This window comes from Primulina tabacum, chromosome 3, assembly GCF_025594145.1.
Source record: "Primulina tabacum isolate GXHZ01 chromosome 3, ASM2559414v2, whole genome shotgun sequence".
Taxonomy (NCBI): Eukaryota; Viridiplantae; Streptophyta; class Magnoliopsida; order Lamiales; family Gesneriaceae; genus Primulina; species Primulina tabacum.
The window spans coordinates 7,567,787-7,595,770 of NC_134552.1; the positions used below are offsets into that span (position 1 = coordinate 7,567,787).

The 27,984-nt window shown below is 33.3% G+C and overlaps 4 protein-coding genes across 7 annotated transcripts; 1 reads left to right on the forward strand and 3 right to left on the reverse strand.

Moving 5' to 3' along the window:
• Window positions 1-1,120: 1,120 nt before the first annotated feature.
• LOC142539785 (kinesin-like protein KIN-7F) lies at window positions 1,121-6,755 on the reverse strand. The gene is given in 14 exon segments (XM_075645493.1): window positions 1,121-1,695; window positions 1,775-2,100; window positions 2,313-3,353; window positions 3,437-3,541; window positions 3,655-3,988; window positions 4,447-4,571; window positions 4,681-4,746; window positions 4,837-4,904; window positions 5,172-5,253; window positions 5,344-5,421; window positions 5,423-5,458; window positions 5,548-5,648; window positions 5,765-5,854; window positions 6,055-6,755. Coding segments are annotated over 14 exon segments (2,979 nt in total). The 5' UTR covers window positions 6,263-6,755; the 3' UTR covers window positions 1,121-1,376.
• A 2,588-nt stretch (window positions 6,756-9,343) lies between these two features.
• On the reverse strand, window positions 9,344-12,583 carry LOC142539786 (protein CHAPERONE-LIKE PROTEIN OF POR1, chloroplastic). The gene is given in 6 exon segments (XM_075645494.1): window positions 9,344-9,633; window positions 10,266-10,416; window positions 10,419-10,709; window positions 11,153-11,253; window positions 11,333-11,491; window positions 12,441-12,583. Coding segments are annotated over 5 exon segments (831 nt in total). The 5' UTR covers window positions 11,470-11,491; window positions 12,441-12,583; the 3' UTR covers window positions 9,344-9,482.
• Window positions 12,584-13,275: 692 nt separating this feature from the next.
• Window positions 13,276-17,096, forward strand: LOC142539787 (uncharacterized). Its single transcript, XM_075645495.1, has 5 exons — window positions 13,276-13,659; window positions 14,652-14,821; window positions 15,735-15,804; window positions 16,484-16,553; window positions 16,756-17,096. Exons 1-5 carry the CDS (start codon window positions 13,341-13,343, stop codon window positions 16,874-16,876), a joined length of 750 nt encoding a protein of 249 aa, XP_075501610.1. The 5' UTR covers window positions 13,276-13,340; the 3' UTR covers window positions 16,877-17,096.
• An 8,091-nt stretch (window positions 17,097-25,187) lies between these two features.
• On the reverse strand, window positions 25,188-27,961 carry LOC142539788 (F-box protein At5g49610-like). 4 transcript variants are annotated; one of them, XM_075645496.1, is made up of 3 exons: window positions 27,799-27,961; window positions 26,898-27,287; window positions 25,188-26,501 (listed from the first exon to the last, which is right to left on the reverse strand). In XM_075645496.1, the coding sequence occupies exons 2-3, from the start codon at window positions 26,934-26,936 to the stop codon at window positions 25,446-25,448; spliced, it is 1,095 nt and encodes a 364-aa protein (XP_075501611.1). In that variant the 5' UTR covers window positions 26,937-27,287; window positions 27,799-27,961; the 3' UTR covers window positions 25,188-25,445. The 4 variants fall into 4 exon arrangements, with proteins under 4 accessions (XP_075501611.1, XP_075501612.1, XP_075501613.1 ...); XM_075645497.1 differs by having other exon boundaries at window positions 27,795-27,961; XM_075645498.1 differs by having other exon boundaries at window positions 27,782-27,961.
• Between the last annotated feature and the right edge of the window lie 23 nt (window positions 27,962-27,984).

Genomic DNA, 27,984 nt, shown 5'->3' on the forward strand with positions numbered 1-27,984 from the left:
TTGAATGGAAATTGTGTTCAAAATGGGATTTTTTTTAATATAATTTTTGGATTCAAAGAGATGTTTGTGGTATCAGATACCCATCGGATACAAATCAGCAAACAGAAGAAGTCTTGTTAGAAGCACTTAACGATCCAGAGTACAGGATAACGAACATGAGCAAGCAAAAGCTATTTCCACTATAGAACCTGTTCACAGTCAACGAGACGACAGGGATGTTCATGGCAGGATTTTTTGACAGCTGCTCAAAGGGCACCACCCCTAGCAGCTTCGCGCGGAGGCTGCTTGAGAAGAAGAAACCAAGCTGTCTAATTTTCTTTCTTTGTTTGATTAATTGATGCGGGCAACAAGGTTACGACAATTATATATAATTATGCAAATTTTATAATCATATCATATCATATATTGTTTTTTTATCATTTATATTTTTATTTAGATATTACTAATAAATTTAATTTTTATACATATTTCGAATACTTAAGAAATCATAAAATAATAATTAATTTCATTATTTATTAAATAAATTACTCAAAATTAAAATAATGATATTAAAAATCTTACAATAATCTAATCAAGTTTTCGAACTAACCTTAATTTATATCGTAATTAACTATTAAAATAAATAAATAAAAATAAAGAAGAGGAGGCCAAGGCCAAGGCCAACTCATGTTAGGACCATGCAAGAGGAGCAGAAAGTGTCCGGTTAGATCACATAAACATGACTCTATTTTGGTGTTGGATATCAAGACAGTTGGAGTTGCTCTTAGTAGTCAATATATATAGCAGATTTCAAGTTCATGAAAATGGAGCTATTTGAAACATTGCCCTCAAATTCGTTTTTCAAATCCAAATCATTCGATGCAAATACAACTTGAATGAAGCCATGCATACATATATTTACCACATAATTCTTGAGGAAACAATATTAGTGTAGTTTTACTCGACTTATTCCGATAACAGATTTATCCTATAAATTCATACTAGAATTTCATGGATTCTTGGGTGGACCCTAATTACTGTACAAAGAAAAAGCAAAGTTTAATAATCACAATACTGTGAGGAATAAGTTTATTAATCATAAATTATAATTCTGTGAACTTTAGCAATCAAATGACTCAGATTCATCGCAATATAGTGGTCAATAAAAGTATAATTTATTGCAAGGATGACTTGACTTGTACATACACACTGAAATAGCTCTTACACTAACAGCACCAAAGGGATGTACATCAATATAAACACAGTCGAAGAAGGCCCCTGAAATTTTCTTGACACTAATTTTACATTGCAACAAACCTTATAGCCACAGAAAATATCTGATGCCACCTATACTCGAAACCGATAAAATCTACCCAGTCATACATATTGGTATAACATTAGAAGAGAGATACCAAGCTACGTTTGAAAGTATACGTTCTTTCTGATCTTCGGGGTGTAAAATTAAGCCCAAACATCTCCTTGGGAGAGTGCCCTGATTCAATAAGACCAACCAGCCTGGCAACAAGCAATGCACTATCATATATGTGATTCATATCGTCGGTACTGCACCACAGGCGATGAGCTAACTGTAGCTTTCTGAGTTTGGTATTGATGCCAATGCCCCACTTGAGGAAGAGCATTTCTCTTTCTTGTTCTGAAAGCTTTTTCTCCATCTGCTTGCTCAGCTTACGTCTCTCTTGACTAAGGTCCTTCGAGCTGATATTACATAAAAAGTTTAAAAAAATAACCAACTTTAGTGAACAATTAGCCATTGTCATTGGCTCAAAAATCTTACCTTGAAGCAAGCGTTAAACATTGACCATTCACTATGGTTTTCTCTCCCCGAGAGAATTTCTCCTTCAAGAACTTCATTCTTCTCATCTCTACCTCCATGTATATAGCATCTAAAGGGTCACCTTGAAAAAGTAAGAAGAAGTAAGTTCTGTGTACAAGTGAGACATTGCAGTCATGCCAAAGGTCAATTATTTCTCTTCGGAGCCTTTTGAATTCAGTTGGCCAACTTGAAAGACCTTTGAATTCTTCTTCCATTGGATCTAAACCAACGTCCTTGACATCCTTCTTTGAAGACTGATTGACCTTTGGTTCAGTCTCGCTATTAGCCTGTATGAAATATAGATGCTGATGCATAAGAGTTACGACAGGAAACCAATTCAAGTGTCCAAAAATTTGTAGATGTAATTATTGCTTTTTTGTTGTTATGTATATGCGTATATACAGATAAAAATAAATCTGCATATGCTTGACAAAAAATACTTCAAGAAAGAATGTAATCATTTAGAATATACTTTTGTTAGACAGAAATGTTGACTCACTGGATCTGTGACACTCTCTTTTTCAGTTGGAAGCTCGGTCTTTTCACTCTTGTCAGCAGAACAGCAGATGACATCATCAGCAATCGAAAACTCTATATATGGTGCACCAATCTCAATATCAGAAGTATTTTCTGGAGAACAATGAGAATCTTTTGTTGACAACTTATCCATGTAGGAATTAAAATTTATTGGAGGTATTTTCCTTTCGAAACTCTCCTTTTCTCTTTCTGATCCTATTGATGATGTATTCTCATTGTAGTCCACAATCTTGAACCAAGGTGAAGCTGAATCAGTTGTAACCATGCTTGCTGTGCAGCTTCTACTCCTAGTCAACTTCATGCTTCTAGAGACCGATGAATCTGTGGCTAGCTCATGTGTTAAAGATAGCTTTTCAAGAGATGCGATATCAAGAAAATGAATAGATCCAACTTCACTCCCTTTCTTGAACATTGGTGGTATTGACTCTCGGACGTCATTCAATGATGAAGAAATTTTTTCTTGTTTCTTCTCCAAAGGTATAGGTCGAAACCCTTTATCTGCTTTCAATTCATTATCACCCTTCAATGGAGGTTCTTGATCTCTAGCCAAAGGCGGGGATGGGGATTTAGATTCATTCCTGTCTCCATTTACAGGCAATATTACTTCAGGGATGTTTTCTTCTGAATGTAAGTTACTTGATTTCACAGAACCTATGTCACTCGATTTTTCTGTCTCGATGCAACGAACTTCCCTGCACAGATCCTCTAAAGTCCCATTACTTCGTTTCTCTATGTCCTCCCAACCATGGGATGAACCACCTTCACTAAAGTTTGAACTGCTAATCAAGATTCTTGGAGTAGCATTATTACTCTCGAAGTTCTCGTTAAAATAAGGAATTTTAGCAAAATGATCTTCTGAACTGGTCCTACTGAGTCCATCAGAAAAGGTTCTGTTATCAACATCCAAGGAGTGAGGATCTGCCAAAATGGAACTCTCCTGTTCTTGAATTTCACCCTTCGGTGATTTTTGAACTCGCAAATGAGGGTAGTTTCCCAATCCTACCTAGAGGAAAAAATCAGGAGTGTACTAAAAATACGAATAAGCAGTACAAAAAGAAAGCAACAGATCAAGCAATGAACGTTTACCCGTATAGCTGATTGTTCATCATCTCCCAGCATTTGTAGCAAATCTCTCACTTGAGATTGAGCTATATCTCTTTGCAGAATAAGTTCTTTAATCTCCTTCTCAAGCTGCGTCAAAAAAAAAAACTTCAATAAAGATTCAGGTTTCACCGAAGCCTAATATTGACAGCCTGGGAGATGAAAAACCACTATCAACCATCATTTTCATATAGTACCAATACCTTTTCGATTTGAAGATCTTTCTGACTAAACAATGCCGAATGATTTGACAGGGCCGTAGATTGGGGACTCCTGAGTTGACTCTCTAATCTTGCTAGTTCACTCTGCAAATGCTTTATTAATGCTTTGTCCGACATGACCACATTAACTTGGGCATTGGTTCTCACTTCCTTTGCACAGCCGGCAAAGAGAAGAGTGTTCCTTGATTGCTCAACATGACTTCGTGCTGGGCTCATCGTACAGATGATGGCTGTTCTAGCATTTCCTCCAAGAGATGTTTGAAGTATTCGAGTTAACTTTGAATCTCGATACGGAATGTGCCCATTTCGGCCTTTGCTGCATTAATTATGAAGCAATATGAATGACTAACACAAGACTGTACTACAAAAATATCTCATTCTTCCCAATGCCTTTCATATTTATATACAATACAACTAAGATTTTATACGACCGAGCGTCTAACTCTATAAAATGAGTAATGGTTCAGTCACAAATTATAATGGGAGCAATCATTACTCTACAAATGATAGTGCATCAAAGGTTCATTTAAAGTACTATAGATCTTCGCAAATAAAGTTAATCAGTGAACAGACTTTGTTTTTGGCTTTGGCTTTCTATTTTTCAATCTATTCAAATGAAAATTTAGTTAAAGAACCAAGTTCTTAAAGATCCTTAGTCCATTGCTAATAAGGTGTAAAACAAATTACCAAAAAACAGCATGTGCAGTTTCACCCAACCACAGAAGTTTTAAAAACCGAGTTTTGGACGAAAAATCATGAATACAACTAACTGACCTCAGCTTCCGAATCACTGTTCCCAATGTCAGTAAACTGCGATTGATGTGGCAGCCTTCTTTTAACCTAGTGCCGGCCGACAACGATTGGGACGCACGCTCGCTTCCAGCCAGATCGACAAAATTCTACACAAAGACAAGATATTGATTTCCATTTAAAAAAACAAACAAACAAAAACATCTAGTAAAAATTAAATATAGCATGTAGAATGATAATCTTTAAATAACTAAGTACCACAGTGGCTGTAAGAGTGCTCGGATTGTCCTTGCCTAAAAACTCACGAGAGATGCTATCAACTGTCTGAAACAACACATTAATCATCAATGGAAATTCATAAATATCTATATTTCTGCAACAATATCCTGGCATATGATGAAATCTTTCCATTACCAGTCTAATAATCTGGTGAGATCTGGAGCTCGTTTCATTAAGGGATGTCTCTCCAATCCGTCTTTGAGCTGCAATGATGACAGAACTCAAGAAATTGATAATACTGGACGGTCTATGATATATTATATGAGGACTTTATCAAGATTTACACCAATATTTTAGATTTTAAAACTGAAACAATATTTGCTACCACATTTTTCAATAATAATAGATTTCAATCCTTGATGTTTACTGTTTCTAACTCGAAAATACGAAATATAAAATTAATAGAACCCTCCCCAGATTCAAACAAAACACATGCGCCATCAAATGTGGGGAAAAATATGTTTCCTTGCCTTCACACACTGAAAGGAGCTGATTCATATGATTCCAGTCCCTCAAAATTTCTTCAGTGAGTTTCTCCACTATGGTTCCCCTCTATCAAAAACAAAAATGGACATAAGGTAACGACCAATAAATTAAAAACATTTTCCTCGGATTTACAACTCGCAGAAATGTAATTCTTACCTCTGGATCGTCCAGAAGTCTCAGTGGAGTGCTATCAAAACTAAGGAGGTCTCTAACAGATTCATTATAGATCTCCATTAGCAGAGAACTTCAAAACAAATTCTCGCTCTGGATGCTGAAAACAACTCAACCATTAGAATTACAAAGAATGTTGTTCGCTTGGTGACCAAATACCGCAAATCATAATGTAGCATTAAAGATAACCTTTTGTATATACTTGTATACATCTTCTATCGCATACTCCGTAATTCCAGTCATAGTGAAAGTCTTTCCGCTGCTTGTTTGTCCATAAGCAAAAACACTTGCTACAGACAATTTGTTTTAAATTATTTGGCGTAAATAATCCTTAAAACGAATACCCAAAAGAGAGAAAGGAACAAACTCAACTTCAAACTTGAAAAAAGGATAAAGCTTTACTCACAGTTCATTCCACTGAGAACTGACAAAGCAACATCCCTGGCTCCTTGTTCATACACCTCTCTGGTGGCGGAATCAGTCCTAAATACACTGTCTGGGCAAAAAAAGAATCAGAAATTGAGCGTCAATTCTGGGAAGAGAACCTAAATACAAAACCTAATGATGTATGTGGTCCTAAACTAAATAAGACCGAGATCACACTGATTTGTCGAGATTTAAAGAACCAAGTTTCTTTTTTAAAAAGTTTGACAAACATACTAGCAACAAAAAAATAGCAAGCGTAGAATTTCTTACCAAATACATACACAGAAGGATACATTAACCTCTCTGACGCAGAAAGGTTAGCACTCTTGTAAACAATTGTATTGTCATTGATGCATTCCCAATCTGAAACATCATTCCTCAGAATTTCTTTATCATTTAAAGGCCTTAACCGCACAGACACGTAAATTCTCTCCTCATTGCCTTGTATTCCTTCGTCTCCACTCTCCATTGTCCCCATTTCCCACCTCAAAACTCGTGCTTTTTATTGAAATCAGACGGTGAAAATTCGTGCCAAAACTGCACCAGGGATCATATCCATTAGCTAACGCCCTTCAAAAATGGAAAACATAACGAACGAACAAAAGGGTCTGCATATCTTTGGTGTTCCAATTATATATTTCTGTGGTCAGTCTTTTGTCTCATGCATTGATGGGGGGTTTTGTATTTTCCATTTCTAAGGGCTGTGGACCATATAAATTTACAGTCTGTCAAATATTTCACGATGGGTTGAAATAACGTGGGATCAGGTTGAAAAAAATTGACCTGAAAACTTGAGAAATATGTTCTTGCCGATGAGTTTCATACAATGTTGGAAACCATCAATTGCAAGAAAATCTCTCTGTTTTCTAGGCAAAATTTCTCCTGATTTTGTATGCAAAACAGATAAATATGAATTCAGACTGAGAATTTATATTTGAAATCAAAGTTGATTCCTTTATTTTGTTTTTTTTCAGGATACGATTTGTTTCGTCATTGATTTTGATAAAGATGAAAAGGATGATAACTTTCTGATCTTAATTTGCAATGATATTGCAATTTTGTGGTTACCCCTTCGAGCGAACAAGAAAGAGACGGTCTCACGAATATTTACGTGACGATTTAATTTTATCGATATTCACAATAAAAAATAATAATCTTCGAATAAAAAGTAATACTTTTCATGGATGACCCAAATAAGATACTCGTATCACAAAATACGACCCTTGAGACCGTCTCACACAAATTTTTGTCAAAAAATTATTTGTCGGATTCAACACATTCATAATAATTACAATTTAACGTCGTAGATATTTCTAGATTATTAAGATTGTTTTTTGCTGAAAATGCAAGTGTTTAAATTTATATATCAATTGTTAAATATAATTAATTAAATTCCATATTGCATACTCAATCAACATATTATGGATTTTATTTCATACAGACAGATGAAAATATAATTAATTAAAAATTAATAGCTGTATTTCAAATTCAACAGAGATTTAATATTAAAAACATGAGTCAATGGTATTACTCTTTCTGAATCGATTGATATAATTGATTCCCTTAATCCCAATCATTAATATTCTTTAATTTTTAATTACTAAAACCATTGTATACTTAAAATTAAATAATTAATTTATGCATGAATAAATAAATAATAATAAAATTAAAGAGAGATTGTTGATGATTGGTTGGGAGTGGGGAATATTAAAGTTGACCCCTATAAATCACATCACATGTGCCTCAAAGACGAGGTGTCCCATAATTAAAGGTAGCATCGTCCATATCGATCCCCATTCATGCATGCACGTGGCGTAGAAAAATTGTTTTATATTGGTGGTTTTCTTTAATTTAAAAAAAAAAAACCATTTAAAAATACACTTTTAAAAAAATAAAAAAGGAAAAAAAAACAAATAATCCAATCCCAATAGTTAAATATGTGTTGGATCTTTGTTAAACCGATTCGTTCCATAACTAACCCAAATAATATATGCTTTTTGAGTACCTAAATATGTATAGCGAATTTTAATATTAATGACAAATATTTTTGGATGAAAATTGGTACAAAATATTAAATATGTGATATTAATATATGATGTTCCAGTATAAATTTTTTCAGATCAGATACTAATATATGATATTTGAGCACAAAAACAAGTGTAATAAGTGTTGATATTAATATTGTTGTTCATATTTTATACTAAAAATTTTATCTTTTGTATCAGATCCAAATAAATTTGTTCTGCAATATCATATATATATCCCAGATTTTCAATATTTTGTATCGAACATCATCCGAAAAAATAGCTATGAACTCAGAGAATGTAAAAATATTTTTTATGTGAAATAACGATCATAGAAAAAGTTTCGATCTAACAAAAAATAACACAGGTTTGAAGTGACTACCACACGGGCCACAATCGACCCATTGAGTTTGTGGCTGAAACATTCCGAGTCGTTATGAATGAGACGCATTCAATTTCAAGAAGCACATCCAACCATTCGTAAAACGTCCCACCTACTCAATTTGTAGCTCTCCATCCCTACACATCCCTACAAAAGCCTTTATCACGTACAATAAATTGAAACTTGGCTCGAATTCGATTCAAATTAAGATTAAAACCCGAGTTTGTCATTTCTGGTACATCACCAAAACCTCCAATTACATAATATATTATTCGCAAAAACTTATGTGAGTCAGTATCACGGATCTTATCTTGTGAGTTAAATATCTTATTTGGGTCATCCGTGAAAAAATATTAATTTTTATGCTAAGAGTATTACTTTTTATTGTGAATACCGTTAGGGTTGACCCGTCTCACAAATAAAAATTCGTGAGACCGTCTCACAAGCTACATACGCTAGATTATCAGTCCAAAATTAATTTGTTATTTTTTTTGTAATAAATTGTATAATGCATTAAATAATCATATAATTTATTATTATCGAACACAATTAAAAGTGTAATGATTTTTTTCATGACCTTGTTTATTATCTCCTTTCGTGTTTCTCAGAAATAGTAAAATTACAATAAATTAATGAAAAAGACAGTTGAAATATATTAAAAGAAACAAAGAAATTTAACACTAAAAATAATTAAAAGGGATTTAAAAAAAATTTGAAAAAGACCAAAACATAAATTTATAAAAAAGGACCAAAAGATAAATAAAAAAAATAAAAAAGGACCAATACGCAATTTTGGGATATGACATTTTTGTAATTCATGTCATCCTCCAAAATCATATTCTATTGCCCTCCAAAGGATCACTCAATCTCCATTTCGGAGATTCAATTTAGAGTTGCTTCGGAGGAAAATCCATCCTTTATTACGGTGGAGATGATGGCAGGAGATGCTCTAATTAATTTTTCGAAAAAACAGAACAGAAGAAATATTGAATCACAGGTGCGAATACAGAACGATCTTATAATAAAGCTTTTAACACAGGTTTTCAATGTCACGCCTCGCATATGACATTATTTTCGTCTTACTTATTGTAAGATTTACTCCATAATAATTTTTTTGAACGTGATTTGGACATAATTATCAAGAATTTGCGAGTTGAAACCCAACCTAGGATGTTATAAATCTCTGAATCATGTATCACCACAATATATATATAAAGCACTTGAAACTTAAGAAATACAGAACGAAAAATAGCCTATCTTGTCAAGATATTGGGGATGTTCCAGAAAAAAGATCATCTAAGGTAAGTTGAAGAAACCCATAGGAAAATGTAGCTTATCAATGAAGTTGTTACTTCCAGACTTCTGGGCCCTTTAAGTATTGGCGGCATCACAGAAACCATCAAAAACGTTCCAATCAGCCATGAAAGAGCAAAAGTTCCAACCCTGAACAATTGAGTAACAAGTTCAGCACGAAATCTAAAAAAGATGACCATAAGGAAGGATTATGTAATGATGTATATATTGTTATTAGAAGTACAATGTACACTACGGCACATGGGTATTGTAGAGATTTAATGTAAGGTCAAACATGCGCCTATATCAACGTAAGACATCCTATGGGGTCAGTTGGTCACGTGGTCATTCAAAATATCCAAAAAAATTCATCATCATGCCCAAATATATATCTTACGAACTATTGAATGAACTCTAAAACAAAGATAGTTTTTAACAAGTGAGTCAGAATTACTGTTGTCTTTCATTTCACCTAGAATTCAATACTTTTTATATTTAGGCCCTCTTAAAACAGCCTTGAGCGTTTAAGGCTCAAGAATGGGCTTCACAATAAGATGCAAGCTTCACTGACATGCAGAGCTTTGGTGATGTGTCGCAATGCAGGTGCCGAGCATCCTGAGCCAAGACTCAAGGTGCTTGCCTTCTGGACTTTAAATTACTAGAGTATATACATGCGGATAAATATTTTCTAACTTCGAAGCAGGTTTCAATAATGATTTCATATATTACTGACAACGGACACAAAACATGGCATATTTAATTCAGGAACATTTAGAGCTTACCCATATAGAAGAGCCCACAATTTGCTCTTCAGCCGATCAAAAATGAAATATGTTGTGACTATCAGAGAAATAGCAACTTGAAGGGTCGGACCTTCCTCCGTAGGAAAGAGTAATGTGAGCACACCAAGCACTATAAATGCAACAGAAGTTTGATTATGAAGCTTGTGGCTGGAGTTCTAAACCGGGTAGTGACAGCCTGAACATATCGAGATTGTGTTACTTCTCTGGCCTTTTTCTTGATGTTGATCTTAGGGTTCTTCCTCTCATAGAACTTTTGCATAATAATTTTATCATGCGCTGATTCTATCGCATCCACACTATTTTTGTCTCCTCCATATGTTTGTATTAGAAAATTCCTAGCAGCTTGAATTTCTTCTTCAGAGGCTTCCTTACTAATTCCCAATCGCTTGTAGGGGTCCTTCACATTAATTCTGGGAAATATAGCTGTATCAAGTAGAATGAAGAAAATCTAAAAAATTCAGAAACACCAGCTTCTCCAGCGTTAAGCGAATTAAACAGTTGATGTAAAACTTTGAGCAATAAATAATCATATTATATAATCATTAACGTATTCAAATAGCAGAAGTATTTCTATAGATATAATAGTCAAATAAACGCAAGTGAAGTACAAAACATGATGTTAAGTATCCCCGTTTGTAAGTTCAAGACAACCTGATATCAGGGTAATAGGACCTAACTAAGCATAAGTTTGAAGGTCACTCCCGATTACAATAAATATATCAAGTTTGAAGGTCACTCCCGATTACGATAAACACTCAAATTCCTGTTTAAAAAAAATGTAGGCACAGAAAACATGTTAATACAAATCAAACATGTTAAACCATAAAAAATAACGCCATAGTCAACCAGTAAATTTACAGGATTACCGTTAGAGCCATTAGTAAGATCACCAAAGGAAGCATCCATTGCACACTTCACTAAAGTATGGTGTTGTTTATATCTCCAAGTTGAACCGTCCAAAACATTTCTAAATGACAATCAAGATGACACATCAATCATAAAATTGTGTGCCTGCAAGAACTCGACATGTATAGTAGAATTTGTACCTTTGCAGACAGAGAGGGTCCTTGGATCTCCAAATATTAGGAAGAGAGGTAACTTTCTTATTATGTGGTCCTGAACCACTTGTAGGTACGTAAACACTATATCTTAAGGGGCTATAAGTCAAACCAGATGATGCCATTTAAAAATTAACCAGGTAAAAACTGTTACAAACGTCAGTCACACTTCAGTTTAGGAGACTCGTAAAATGCTGTAATATCCACCAAAACAAAACAAAAAAATTCTCAGCGTTTTTTAGTGCAATGACCCCAGCAATTCAGGATAATATAACAGATATATAGTTATTGGATATGGTGATGGTTCATTGGCCCGTGCCAGTCATGGACTTGTTGATAAATAAAAAATCTCTGGGAAAGACCCGCATGCATTAAAAAACATGGATGTATCACAATGAAATGAAGCAAAGAGCCAGAGCAATAATCTCCAACAAACAGATACGGACCAAATTAACATTGTTTTGGGATTTGGTGGATCATCGAAAAGCTGTATTGAAAGGCTTTCAGTTTAACTCTTTAAGCCAACCCAGGGTACACTTAAGGGCCAAATTAACTTGGTCTTACAATCAAAAGGCATTTCACTCAATTTTCTTCCTCCTATTTTATTGAGTTTGTCCATAAAGGCTCACAAAGGCCGTTCTCCTGCGCAATGTAGTTTATTTCTATGTACACCTTTCTTCCTTCTTTTCTTTCTGTCATCGACAAGTTTATCAAGTATCCCTTCACTGCTTTCCACAAGGTACGTCCTTACCCAAGCCAACATATACAAACAGTAATACAAAATTTTGCCCCACTCAAATATTCTCAATCAAAAAAAAAATGAAACCATCAAATAAAATCCCGAATGAAGGAATTCTTGCTAAATCCAAGAAAGGCAATAGAGCCCCAATTATTAGACCTCATTATCGACAAGCATATACCAAGAAATATCAAAAGGCAGCAATGGTAGCTTATAAATGAACATCGAACTCTAAAAACCTCAATCAGCAATCAAAAATTGGATAAAGCCACACTACAAAAAGTTAAAACACCACAAACGGAAGAAAATAACAACAACAAAAAAGCGTGATAGTCGACTATAAAAGATTTAAATTACCGCAGCAAGAAAGATTCATTCATAATCACCATAAAACGAATGCAAAAGAGATGGGAGAAGGAGAAGCGGAAGTCATGGCAAAAGGATAGGAAGTAATACCCAAAGAAGAACAAGGGTTTTTAAGCTTGTCTGCAGACTTTAATTTTGATTTAAAAAAATTGCATAAAATACCTTGTGGTTGTTTTGGCAAAAAAGAGAAAAAAAAGGGGACAACATGGGAAAAATAAGAAATGTTCAAATTCAGCACAGATTTAAATTTAGAAGATAAGGGAAGTAATTGGCACAAGAAAATGAGGAAATTATAAGAATATATTAAGGTATTATCCCAAGCCATCCAAACACACAAATAACTCAAGAAATATAGATATTAATAATTGAGTATGACTGTTGTGAGACGATCTCATCAATCTTTATTTATGAGACAGGTCAACCCTACCAATATTCACAATAAAAAGAAATATTCTTAACATAAAAAGTAATATTTTTTCATGGGAGACCCAAATAAGATATCTGTCTCACAAAATACGACCTGTGAGACTGTCTCACATAAGTTTTTGCCATAATAAATATGTTCAACTATATATATATATATATATTATGATTATTTTCTTATACAATAAATATTTAAATTTGTATTGAGTTCAATCACTGGTTAATCAATTGAACCAGCGATCAATAAAAATTTAATTTGTATTTCGACCCATTTAAATATTTGAGGAAATATTTTTATATTTTTTTAATACTTAAAACTGTAAAAAAAGAATTATTGGAAAATAGAAAATACATAAAGTACGAGGAGGTTGCAATAATGGAATAAACTCATTTTAATCAGATACAATTGGATGGGCCAACAGGACTTGCAATAAAATATATAGTTAAGCGAAAAACTACAGCAGAACAATGGAGGGTGGTGCTGAGAAAGAGAGAATCAACGGAGGAGTAGAGAAGACAACCAGGAGCACAGAAGAGATGCGATCGGGAGCATCATCGATGGATGAATCAATCGATTCTTCCCTTGCTGCTGCTGCGGTTAGCAATCAAATGAAACAAAATGAAAATGGAAGCCGCAACTCACCGATATCAAAGAATACTGATACGGCTAACATAAGTGGTGGGAACAAGGCCAAATCTTGCAAGGGATGCCTTTATTATTCGTCCCGTTTGAAAGCCGATTCTCGCAACCCTGTGTGTGTGGGTCTCACCCGTTCACTTCCAAATGGTGAAACCTAATTATTATTTCATTCGATTTCAGGTGTTTCTGTGTTTTTTTTTTCGGATTAGAATGTGTTTGTGGTAATCGCCCTAAAATGGTTTTTTTTTTCCTGGGCCTAATATTGTATTTGTGATTCTTATTTTTTTAAAGTCACGTAGGAGTTCTTTCACAGCTTTCTTTTCTGATTAATTGTGAATATATTTTTTTGTTTCACGCCTTTGATGCTTATTATATCTAGCAAGAAATGTAGTTATAAGTTTGAGAAAGACTCTTCTTAATAGTCGATGACTGCAAACTATAAAGTTCGGAAGACCTTGGTGCTAATCCAAGATGGGTTCGTGTACTCTTGATACTTTACTTGTTTAGTCTGACTGGTAAAGCTGAATTAGTAATTCCGATTTGCTTTTACCGAAGGTATTGGACAGCGTCTGGGCACATGTTTTATGTTTAGTACACATTTTACCTCAGAATATGGCCGTAGATGCATGATTGTGAGTTGGACTATGCTCTAGTTTCTCAATATACTCATCAGTTAGGCAGTAGGATATCATTGTTTTTGTGCTTGGTGACAAATAAATGGACATAATTTTACCTCAAGGTTTAATAACCATGACAATTGAATGCCCTTCCTTGGTTTTGTTGTTCCACAACATATTTTTATGCTATTTTTTACCTGTTTCACTTGCTTGATTATGATTATTTTTTCTTTTTGTTTTAATCATTGGGTTGACTTGGCATATGTTTTACAGCAATTGGGCTGCATTCTTTATGGGCAGAGGATAACATGTCATAAGAAATGAATTGCAGTAACTTACTAAATGTGTTTCAACTGTACATGCACATTCCATTTTGCTGCCTTCCAAGTTGTATGTTTCGACCTTGTGACCCTGATGTCTCATCTATTTTTCTTGTATGTCAATTGCATATTTGGATGAGTGGGGAAAAGCAACCTTTAGCTTAATGTTTTGAGTTGATGGTGCTTTTGTATTGATGACCAGTGCCCGAATATATACTTGGACAATCTGAGATGGAGGCTTCCGAAGAGGGTAGGAGCATCGCAGATTTTAGATATGGTTGTGTCGGTTATTCTCTTTATGTGGACCAAAAAGATGAAGCCTCAAACAGTCAGGGGACTCGAGCAGAATTACCAGTTTGTGTTGGTCTTGAGGTCAACATTTCACTTTTGTCCTTAATTTTTGTGTATCTTGTTGAATTTATGGCGTGGATTGACAAGATGATTTAAAATATTTGTTTGTGTAATTTATTGTCTGATTAAACTTTCTGAGTCGTGTGGAAAATGTTACTGGTTCAGTAATTTGTTTAATGCTATGGTATTTCATAGCATTGACATTTGAACTTGTTTAACAGTAACAAATTGATTTTAACAACCTGAAACAAATTACGATAGTTGAGTAGGTTGATGATATAAAACGGTCTGAGAAATTTGATAATATCTCTTGGGTCCATAGATTTTAAACTTTATATATTTGCTGGCATGAAGAAAATTCAAGTAGATTGACGTGAGTTTGAGAATCAAAGGTTGACATTTTAATTTATTGTTCAGGAAATTCTTAGAAGCAAAAAAGATATAAGCGGAGTAAAGTATGATTTTTCAACGAAGATTAATTTATTTTGTATTTTAATAAAAAAAAATGAACACGGGTGTCATTTGATTGTATATGGGCTTTTAGTGGATTGAGATTTTATCGAATCCCAGGACTGGGAAGTTTCATATTTTTTACTTGCAATGGTTTGTGGAACGGTATTTTTCGGTGGTTTGTTTTTTTTTTTGGTCACTTATCGTGTTTGTTGGAATTATCAAATTGGAGCATTTTAGTGATAATTTAGATATTATAAAATTCATTGTGTGGAAATCTCTTTCAAATACATATACTTTATTCAACCATGAGCAAGGATAATCCATTAATTATATCTGTTAATGATATGACTGTGCAAAGGAAAATGATAGTGATACTTTGACTCATTATCACCACTTCTGCTGTGGCATTTGAAAGTTACCATTGATGCCTCTTCTCGATCCTTGTACATAATCATGCTGATATAATTAACCCTGTTTCCAGGTTTTAGTTGATCGAAGAGTCAATACGGCTGAGACTGCGTCTGCTCCTACCCATGCTCATGCTAAAGAAGGTGATACTCTTCTATATGCTTGCTTGTACTGAAATGTTCTTTTACAAACTTTGCTCCCAATATATGGGACTTATTGGTAGAGTATGAGCATTAGCCTTGTGGTTATTTTATTTAAGGTGCAGTGACTTGTATATGCCAGGAGTTCCATTTCCACCAGTAAATATTCCAGCTTCGCATTAGATGGAGAAAGTGGTGTTGTCCTACTTTGACATGAACAAACTAGAAAGTGATATAGGTTTATCTAAAAATAGAAACGAATTGTGCCAATAAAGTAAGACAAAGAAATTGTATTTTTATTCTCAAGTTCTGGGAATTCAACACTGATTGAAAACTTTGCTTTTCCTGAACTTGATGTTTTGATGTGTTGCTAACCATCACAAAGCTGACATCTGTAAATATTTGCTCAAAACCACAAAGAAGAATATTCGCCGTGTAGCTTATATGCTAGGAATGGTAGCAATTTTGTTGTTTCAAATACTAATGATGCTTTAGTATTAACCTTTTTATGCTAGCACATATTGGCTCAATAATGGTAGTAGGTACTGTTGAATGGAGAAATATTCTCTTATATCGCCATGTTGCTAACTCAGAAACCAATGGTTCTGAGTTAGTTTTGATTTGTTTATGCTATTTGTCACCTGGAGTAAATTCCGAAGTAATTTGGTATCATTTGCCACAGATGGTAATAGTTTGCCACAACGTCGATCTCATAAACCAGCTCATTCAACTGGGGATGATTTCTTGAACAGGTATCCCGTTTTGGTTCCCTCTTTGGCATCATAGTACGCGCAATAGGTTTAGGTTGAGCAAATGGTCTAAACATTTTGACTGTCTTATTACCTCACGCGTTTATCTGTAATGCCTTCTAGCCAAGTTCAAAAACGAAGTAACATTTGCAACTCGACATACATCAAATGCGATGTATACATGTTCTGTTGTTTATCTATGTAGGTTTGCTCGGAACGCAAACCTCGTTGCAAATGGTGTAGTCAAGAACGCTCGCAAAGTGGGGAACCAAATAAAGCAGAATCTTGACGATATATTTTATCCCTACCGAAGACGCCCAAAGTAACATGCTGGTCCTAGCTTTACAAAAGAGAAGTAAATGATTATGGAGCAGGAAATCAACCTTGATCAGTATGTTGTATAATTGATGCCAGCGTTCTTTTCTCCTCTCCATTTTTTATTTCTTCTTGGTCTTTAAAATCGATAATTTTCAGTGAGCAGACAACAACATATTGTTATTGTATGGTTTATCTTAATTAAATAACTGGCTGCGTTTACTATGATTATTGGATGGGATAAAAAAATTCGATCAAGTACTGCTTGGCTCGTGACTTGCATGAAATAAATAATATAAGAATAAAAAATAACGGTAATTTGTAGAAAAATACATCTGCCAATGATTTTTTTAAGATTCAGTACACATAAGTTTTTTTTGTATTTTAATACCTGACAAAAGACAAACTTAGTTTTTACTACATGTTTCATGTATTTTTACCTTTTTATCCTTTTTTACTTAATAAAAAATTATATAAATCCATTTTTTTTGTTAGTCATCTTCTCTTTCCACTCATCATTCTCGATGCATTTGGACCACATATACATTGAATTAAAATATTTTTTTATTTTAAAAAACAATTCACAACTAAGCATTGAACTTTTTGAAATACTTAATTTTATTTGCGAAATATTTAATTTAAATTTTAAAATACTTGATTTAGTAAATGACATACTCATAATGTGTATTAAAATATTTGATATTCGAATATGCAACGCAAGTTCACCAAGTGCTCGTATTTCCTTCCAAGATCAATTTGGATGACATGTTCATTTCATTTAATTATTTTTTTATTTTAAAAAACAAAACAAATTCGCAACTAAGCATTGAAATTTTTCAAATACTTAGTTTTACTTGCGAAATACCTAATTGCAGTTTTAAAATACTTGATTTGGTAAATGAGATACTCAGAATGAGTATTAAAATACTGGATATTCGAATATGCAACGCAAGTTCACCAAGTGCTCGTATTTCCATCCAAAATCTATTTAGATAACTTGTTCATTTCATTTAATTATTTTTTTTATTTTAAAAAAACAAATTCGCAACTAAGCATTGAAATTTTTTAAGTACCTAGTTTTACTTGCGAAATACCTAATTTCAGTTTTAAAATACTTGATTTGGTAAATGAGATACTCATAAAAGTTAATAAAATACTGGATATTCTAGTAGGCAACGTAAGTTCACCAAATGCTCGCATTTTCATCCAAGATGCATTTGGATGACATGTACATTTCACTTAAATATTTTTTGTTTTTAAATTCACAACTAAGCATCAAAATTTTTGAAGTACTTAGTTTTACTTACGAAATACTTAATTTCAATTTTAAAATACTTGATTTGATAAATGAAATACTCAAAATGAATATTAAAATACTGGATATTAGAATATGCAACGTAAGTTCACCAAATTCTCGCATTTCCATCGAAGATGCATTTGGATGACATGTTCATTTCATTTAATTATTTTTTTATTGTTAAAAAAACAAATTCGTAACTAAGCATTAAACATTTTCAAGTACTTAGTTTTACTTGCGAAACACCTAATTTCAATTTTAAAATACTTGATTTGGTAAATGAGATACTCAGAATATGTATTAAAATACTGGATATTCGAATATGCAATGTAAGTTCACCAAGTGTTGATCTTTCCTTAGAAGATGCATTTGGACGACATAATCTTATCGTGTGATATCTATTTTGTAAAAAAATATCAAATTCCCAACTAAACATGAAACTTTTAAAGTACTTAGTTTACTTGATAAGTACCTAATTTCAGTTTCAAAATACTTGATTTCATAAATGAGATACTCAGAATAGGTAATAAAATACTGGATATTTCTAATATGCATTATGATGCAATTTCAATGCAATTGAAATTTTAACAAATACATTGTTCATCACTCCTCATGAAATAAAAATAACAATTTATTTCGATATACAAAGAAAGAACTTACTTTTACTCCGGGAAAAGTATGCTACTATATTTTTGTTAAAAGTAAGTGCTTATTTTGATTTACAAACAACTTACTCTTACTCCACGATCACTAATGAACTGTGTTCATTTCTTTAAATGACATGAATAAGTATTAATCTTAGCTGGAAAACCAACCATGACTGAATTTACGTTGCATATTCGAATATCCAGTATTCTATCACATATTATGAGTATCTCATTTACCAAATCAAGTATTTTAAAATTAAAATTATGTATTTCGCAAGTAAAAGTAAGTACTTCAAAATGTTCTATGCTTAGTGATCGAGCAAAACTTTCATTGTAAAATTCTTAGTAAAAATCAATAATATTCAAGCTCGAAATAATCGCAAGTGCACGATGTCAAGTAATAATATAGTGTATAAGAGTACGAGTATCGTTCATCTAAGGATTGTATTTCTCAATTATTATTCTCAGTTATTCAATTTTTAGCAGCAATACTTCAGATGATTGTTTACTACTACGATTATTAAATAAAAACTCAATGAAATGGTTCAAGGATTGAATGATGAAATAAATAAGCTAGAATGATTGATTAAAGTTCAATGAGAAATGAATTTGTTGAGAATCTCGGTTCACCTACCCCTCCTTAATCTACTTAATTCGTTCGACAATGATCTATGCTTTCGACGAGATTTCATATCCAATTGAACATGCCCTCTCAAGCTATGCCAAACTAATTCAACTCAGTGAAGTAATTAAATCTCTTTAATTATTTGTCAATGGTGAATTGCATGTCGTTTTATTAAATCCCCTAACTTTCGACCTACTGGACTATGACTATCGACGTGTATCCGACTTCATATTTCTATGTAAATTGTAAATCCACGTATTATGCTACTCGTTCCTATCACGGGTTATTCGCTCGAAAAACATTGTCCGGAAATCTTCAAATCTTCGTTCCAAGCCTTTTTTTCTCTTTCAATGCTTTGTGGCTGCTAAAAAGTCCTTGAACATGTCATCCAAATGCATCTTGGATGGAAACACGAGCACTTGGTAAACTTACATTGCATATTCAAATATCCAGTATTTTAATACTCATTATGAGTATCTCATTTATCAAATCAAAAATTTTAAAACTGAAATTAGGTCTTTCGCAGGTAAAACTAAGTACTTGAAAAAGTTCAATGTTTAGTTGCGAATTTGTTTTTTTAACAATAAAAAAACAATTAAATGAAATTAACATGTCATCCAAATGTATCTTAGATAGAAATGCGAGCACTTGGTGAACTTACGTTGCATATTCTAATATCCAGTATTTTAATACTCATTCTGAGTATCTCATTTATCAAATCAAGTATTTTAAAATTGAAATTAGATATTTCGCAAGTAAAAGTAAGTACTTCAAAATGTTCTATACTTAGTTGCGAATTTGTTTTTTTTTTTAAATAAAGAAAATAATTAAATGAAATGAACATGTCATCCAAATGCATCTTGGATGTAAATGCGAACACTTGGTGATGCGAGCACTTGGTGAACTTACGTTGCATATTCGAATATCCAGTATTTTAATACTCATTCTGAGTATTTCATTTACTAAATCAAGTATTTTAAAATTTAAATTAGGTATTTTGCAAATAAAAGTAAGTACGTGAAAAAGTTCAATGCTTAGTTACGAATTTGTTTTTTAACAATAAAAAAATAATTAAATGAAATGAACATGTCATCCAAATGCATCTTCGATGGAAATGCGAGTATATGGTGAACTTACGTTGCATATTCGAATATCCAGTATTTTAATACTCATTCTGAGTATTTCATTTACTAAATCAAGTATTTTAAAATTAAAATTAGGTATTTTGCAAATAAAAGTAAGTACTTGAAAAAGTTCAATGCTTAGTTACGAATTTGTTTTTTAACAATAAAAAAATAATTAAATGAAATGAACATGTCATCCAAATGCATTTTGGATGGAAATGCGAGCATTTGGTGAACTTACGTTGCATATTCTAATATCCAGTATTTTAATACTCATTTTGAGTATCTCATTTACCAAATCAAGTATTTTAAAAATGAAATTAGGTATTTCGCAAGTAAAACTAAGTACTTAAAAAATTTCAATGCTTAGTTGCGAATTTGTTTTTTTAAAAATAAAAAAATAATTAAATGAAATGAACAAGTTATCTAAATAGATTTTGGATGAAAATACGAGCACTTGGTGAACTTGCGTTGCATATTCGAATATCCAGTATTTTAATACTCATTCTGAGTATCTCATTTACCAAATCAAGTATTTTAAAACTGCAATTAGGTATTTCGCAAGTAAAACTAAGTACTTGAAAAAGTTCAATGTTTAGTTGCGAATTTGTTTTGTTTTTTAAAATAAAAAAATAATTAAATGAAATGAACATGTCATCCAAATGGATCTTGGAAGGAAATACGAGCACTTGGTGAACTTGCTTTGCATATTCGAATATCAAATATTTTAATACACATTATGAGTATGTCATTTACTAAATCAAGTATTTTAAAATTGAAATTAAGTATTTCGCAAGTAAAATTAAGTATTTCAAAAAGTTCAATGCTTAGTTGTGAATTGTTTTTTGAAATAAAAAAATATTTTAATTCAATGTATATGTGGTCCAAATGTATCGGGAATGGTGAGTGAAAATAGAAGATAGCTAACAAAAAAAGGGATTTATATAATTTTTTATTAAGTAAAAATGGTAAAAAAGTAAAAATACATGAAACATGTAGTAAAAACTAAGTTTGTCTTTTGTCATGTATTAAAATACAAAAAAAAACTTATGTGTACTGAATCTTAAAAAAATCATTGGCAGGTGTATTTTTCTACAAATTACCCAAATAATAACATTCACCATCATATCTCCATTTTAATTAAAGAAAATACATATATTATTATTTATAAATTATTATTTCATATTCAGCTCAAATATTTCTATAAGCAAATATTTTTTTTAATCATATTCAATATATATAATAAAATTCATTTTGGTACACGAACTTTTAATAAATTGTCAAATCGATATTTGAACTATTTTAAATGACTTGATTAATATATGATCAAACTAAAAATTCAAGTTTCCTCTTAACCTAAATTACTTTTAATCCAATTAATATTTATTAAAACCGATTAGGTACACAATTTTATTTTCAAGGTTGTTTTATTGATTAATTGTTAAAATATTATATTTATTTAAAATTATATTATGATAATTAATTATCAATTCAAATTATGCAAGAACAAAAAATAATTTATTATATTGATGAAAATATAACAAAATAAATATATATCACTGGAGCCCCGTGATATTGTTTTTAGACGATTGAAACAAATATAATCATCATTTTAATTTTCAAAATCTGGTGTCGATATGTTGGGAATTTAAAAAGATGTTCAATATTAAAGTTGTAGATCATGAAAAGACATGTATCTTATAATTTTATTTTATTTTTTTTTAAAAAAAAACCTTAATTATTGTTCCAATTTGCGTGATTCAGATGACCTATAATTTATGCTTTGATTTAATTTTTTTTTATTTGTTCTTGATTATGAGTATATTTGTTCTCCCTCCCTTTATCGTAAAAATAATATTTAATTTACTTTTTATCTTTATATTAAAATATATTTTAGTAGTATAAATGATTTATTTATTGATTGTGATTTTATGAATATATAATTATAATAATTTAGTATAGATAGAAAAAAATTCTATTTATTATATATGTATAAATATTTTCAAAATATATTATATTTGGACATATAATTTATTAATGAGTAAAATATAAATATATTTGAAAAATTGTAAGCTGCTTATTTATTATAAATTTTAAATAATATAATTTATTTTATACTTTTAATAAAATAATAATTTTGAGAAATAAAATGGAGGAACACTTCACTTTCTTTAAATAAAACCGGGATGATGATCGAGAACTTTTTCAAGCTAGCGTGCAATGGCTGAAAAGCCATATATAAGAGAAATTTCAATTGAAAAAGAGCATTTAGTTGAATTTACTAAAATTAATTTGATTTAAAATAAATTTTGTTAAAGAGTAAAATGGACTTTTTAGTTGGATTGTGTATCGTTCAAGTAATTTACATTAGTTTATGTAAAAATTTGTCAATTTATCAATAGTTCGTGTGCCAAATCGAATTTTAATATACATATATGTGTGTGTGGATCTATGTATGTATTGATTCCTCCATCAAGGAAAGGAAAAACAAAAGATCGAACACCTAATAGACATGGGATGGAAATTATTGCTCCTATGCATGATTGTTGTTCTATCATGAATACATCTATAAAATTTAATGGATTATATCTCACAAGTGACGTGGAGTGATGTTGCACAAAGATATAACATATTATTTTCACACACTTGATTATCTAATTTAAGAGTGAGTTTCATGTGAGACCGTCTCACGGATCCTAATTTGTGAGACGGGTCAACCCTACCGATATTCACAATAAAAAGTAATACTCTTAGCATAAAAAGTAATATTTTCTCATGGATAACCCAAATAAAGATCTGTCTCACAAAATACGACCCGTGAGACCGTCTCACACAAGTTTTTGCCCTAATTTAATGTGATAGCTGTCTTACTGCACTTTTTATATAAATTAATGCATATTTATTCATTTTATTGATAAAATTATGAATTAATAAATTCCTTGAAAGGAAACTCAATTCTCGTTCTTCAGGAAGTAAAGTTAAAGTTCACTTGTTCTTCACAACAATTATTTATACGCTTACATCCTTAACTTATTTTTCAAGGTAAGGACTCACAAATTAATTTATTTTATTTTTAAATTTCATTTATGTGTATATGTTGTGTGTGTGTGTATATATTTTGTCAAAAATATAAGTTTCCTTCGGTTGCAAATAATCTTTGTCTCGGACCCGACAATGGGCATGCGTAGTATATGTATTAACTATAACAAGCAAGAACGTGCAGTGGGGACAAAAATTCACACTGAAGCTACCGATTCTTGTCAAGATCAAATCCATCATTTTTGCAGCTATATATATCTATGCATGTTTAGTGATTTTTTTTGAGCTATAGGGTGGGGAATGCCTGTACATGTTATTCAATAGCGCAATTCGATGTTATATATATGCATGAACAGGTGTTGTCCAAAAAAATGAACATGGGTTTGTTTCAATTTCTCGTCATTTTCATTTTGTCGAGTCCTTTCTTGATATTTGAGACCATTGCCCAAGATGATGACATTCATGGCAATTCTTCCACTGGGAAGTTGTTACATGGACACGGTTCGACTTATAATGTTGGACTCTCAAACACAACGATTTCACCTCATAATGGCGTGAGAAAAGACAGCAGAGGAGCTAGTGGGGATGGGTCTGGCGGGGGTGGAAGCGGTGGTGCTGGTGGGGGGGGGGGGGGGGGAGGTGGTGGTGAGATTGGCAGTGTTTCGGGAGAACAAAGAAAGAATAAGAGAAGGCATGCAGGTGATAATGGAGGGGGAAATAGTCGGAGCGGGCGGAGGGGAGGCAGAGGTAATGGAGGCGGCGGAGGAGGTGGCGGAGGTGGTAATGGTGGGGTGGCGGCGGGGGAGGCAAGGGTAATGGAGGTGGCGGCGGGGGAGGAGGCGGTAATGGTGGGGGCGGCGGGAAGGGAGGCATAGGTAATGGAGGCGGCGGAGGCGGTAATGGTGGGGGTGGCGGCGGGGGAGGCAAGGGTAATGGAGGAGGCGGCGGTGGAGGAGGCGGTAATGGTGGGGGCGGCGGGAAGGGAGGCAGAGGTAATGGAGGCGACGGAGGTGGTAATGGTGGGGGAGGCGGCGGGGGAGGCAAGGGTAATGGAGGTGGTGGCGGGGGTGGAGGAGGCGGTAACGGTGGGAGTGGTGGCGGAGGCGGGGGAGGTGGGGCTAATGGGGGTGGCGGAGGTGGAGGTAATGGGGGTGGCCATGGATGGGGTGGCGGAAATGGAGGTGGAGGAGGAGGAGGAGGAGGAGGAGGAGGAGGATGGGGATATAGTGGTGGTCGGAGCCGGGGTGGTTGTTGGGAGTGTGGTAAGCATTCTCCGTCAGCCCACTAATTCTTGCACAATTTAAAGGATGTTTTTTTATGGTTTTTTGTTTTTTTTTGTTTTTGAGTGTTCTGACGATTTTCCTGTACTAAGTTTGGCAGTGTTTGAAAAATAAAGGGGCTTTGCTTTTGATATCATTGAATTTTCCTTCATGATTGGCAGTACAATTAATCTCAGTGTATGTAAAATGTTTTCAAGTTGCAACGAGAGAGAATGGCATGGTATAGAAAATTGTTTGTCATTTCTTGTCTACCTTGAATTCATTTATTTATTAGTGCTTTGCGGTGTGCATTAAAACCAGAGTTTGGATTAAAAAAAGAAAAACCAAGTTCTGGTTTTCGAAAAAGAAGGGAAGAACTTCCCCACATACGAGATTACAATATGTAAAAACATATCTCCTGTCTTAGCTCAAAAAAAAAAAGAAAACAATACAAAAAATCTAATCACAACTCAAAAGTCAAAAGTACTGAGCAGTATTATTGGACATTGTACATGACACCACACAATAACCAGATTTCAGCTTCTATGGGATCCCTGCTACAATACAAGGAAAGCAGAAAATGGAAGTCCTACCCCACAGAAACTAGACTATTTACGTAAGGCAGATACATTCCCTCGGACCTTCCAGCATTCCAGCCTATGACTTCAAGTTTTTCATTCTTCAAGCTATACGAGTGTATAGCACACCCATTCAGAATCATCACGATATTTCCATTTAGACACGGTAGAACTCGATACCGATTCAATGCCATTTGAAGATGCAGTTTCATTTTGTACTTCAAATCCAAATACAGTCCCCCGTAGATCTCAACAAAGTGGTCATTCCCATCGACACTAGAAATCCCAATGTAGCATAGCTCCTCATTCATCTCTGTCAAGATTCCTCCCTGTGGACAATGATTTGGTAGTGAGATAATCTCGTGAATTGCATTTGTCGGATTAAAAGCCACCACTTTTCTTGAGGATGTTTCCCAATAAGCCGTTCCTTTAACATAGAATCCGCTGCCTCTTAGAGTCGAACCTGCCTCCAACTCTAGACAAATTGTGGTTGATTCTGTCCAGGATCTTGTTTTAGAGGAGTATACTTCAAAGCAGATAATTGGCTGATCAACAAAAGTTACTGGGCAGATCAACTGATAACTAGCATCCATGTTGAGTACAGATGGTTCAAAGGCAAGAACAATTGCTGTTTCAGGTCTGTGATAATAGTGAGGCAGAGGAAGTTCTTTCCACTCTTTGTTTACAGGATTGCAGATGTAGTAAGTGTTATTGCCATTTTGATCTTCGCAGAGTATCAAGCCGTTAGAGGAGCTTTTAATGCTCACAGATTCAGGCAAGAAACCGAGGGAAGGTTTTGGAACTCCATATGCACGACGATTCATGGTTAAAAACTCAATATTTTCTTGGTTCTGTTGATAAAAGTAACCGGATAATTCTTGGAAGGAGTAACTTTGCTGATGGGCTAAAAAGGGACTTTGAATCCATTGATCCCACTCCATTGATACAGCCCTGAATCTGACAAGGCTTTTTGCTGGAAGGAAAGGGAGAACATATTCTTTTACGAGAATTTTGATGTCCTTGCTTTTGTTCTTATTGAAAAATGGAGAAAATTGGAAACGTCTAAGCTGCAATCAGGGTTGACGAATATATCAAAAATTAGCTAGTGTTTGCTGATATACCAAAAGCATGGTTTAAAAAATGACGGCCAAGTCTTTAAAACCTTGGAGAAACTAAAGCTTCATCATCATTGGCCTGACTACTCAAATAGTAGGGTATTGTTAATCCAAAAATTACTATTATACAAAACTAGTCAACGTTTAAAAAAACATATAAATATGTGCTCGAAACATCTCATGAACCAACTAAATCATGAAAGATTCGGAGTCCATACATAAATATATTGAAGATGACTGGAGTCATATACAAAATTGAAGAAATAGAAGATTATCCAAATGAGATAACAAGCATAATTCAATCACATCCCAAATTAACTAAAAAGTTAAAAGGAAGATGAAACAAACCTCGTGATGGTGTTTTCGATCCATGCTTGAGGAGCCCATTTTGGTTTCTTTATACTTACTTATGATCGATAAATTTTCTAATAAATCTTCTTCTTCTAATAAATCTTCTTCTTCTCCTCTTCCTCTTCCTCTTCCTCTTCCTCTTTTTTTTCTTCTTCCTCCTCATTCTCTTCTTTTGCCTCTCCCTTTTCCTCTTCCTTCTCGTTCATCTCATCCTCATCCTCATCTTCATCTATAGCTTCTACCTTCTTTCCTTCTGGCTCCGCTTCTTCTGATTCAACGAAGTACCAGTCATCCCAAATGAGCATATCGTCCACACCCTCATCAATTTGTTTCAGTGAACTCATGATTCTTGAATTGTTATTCAAGAACGCAGTTGCTTAGATTCCCCTGCCAATACAAGGTAGACTAATCAATCAAGAAATTTCGTAACCAAATGGGGGCCTGACATTCAAGTCAAGAATTAAATACCGTTAATATATAAAAATTGGACAGAATTAGGCGAACATGAAACATAAATTCAAGCCAAACACAGAAAATTTATTATGCGAGTGCGTAAACAAAAGAAATAGAATTAAAGCACCATAACGCATAAAAGCAATAAACATCCGTAGAATCAAAAGAAAACCCAATAAAAGTTTACTGACCCTCAATTATGGGTTTCTTCAATTGACAAACAAAAATAGAAAATTTTTCCCCATAATAAAAAATATCATCAGAATCATCAACACCAATCACCAAGAAAACCTAAACACGATCATTTGAAACGCGATCCAGGACGATCAAGAAAATCTAACCGTAATTGACGCATCGATACAAACGATATCAGAAAAACCGAAAAAAGAAAAAAAAATCGAACCCGCCATTTCAAAATAGGGACTTACCAACTGCGATTACTTACAAGTAAAAAGTACGCATCAGCATGAACGAAAATCAAGAGCTCTTTCGGGTTCGAGATGATGAAAAATGCCTTTTAAAATTGTTAGGAAGAGCATAATATATTTCGAAACTAGTTCAACGAAATTGTTTGAAAACTTCCTCGGGCACTCTGATAGACTGCTGCTTCCTTGCAAGTCAAGTTTAGTAA

What these genes read in the sequence shown, in the direction of transcription:
- LOC142539787 (XM_075645495.1), top strand. Translation starts at nt 13,341, where the DNA reads ATGGAGGGTGGTGCTGAGAAAGAGAGAATCAACGGAGGAGTAGAGAAG. An exon ending in CAGTTTGTGTTGGTCTTGAG is followed by an intron (nt 14,822 to 15,734) that starts GTCAACATTTCA and finishes CCCTGTTTCCAG; the next exon opens with GTTTTAGTTGATCGAAGAGT. An exon ending in GGGGATGATTTCTTGAACAG is followed by an intron (nt 16,554 to 16,755) that starts GTATCCCGTTTT and finishes TTATCTATGTAG; the next exon opens with GTTTGCTCGGAACGCAAACC.
- LOC142539788 (XM_075645496.1), bottom strand. Translation starts at nt 26,936, where the DNA reads ATGGGCTCCTCAAGCATGGATCGAAAACACCATCACGAG. An exon ending in ATCGAAAACACCATCACGAG is followed by an intron (nt 26,502 to 26,897) that starts GTTTGTTTCATC and finishes CCCTGATTGCAG; the next exon opens with CTTAGACGTTTCCAATTTTC.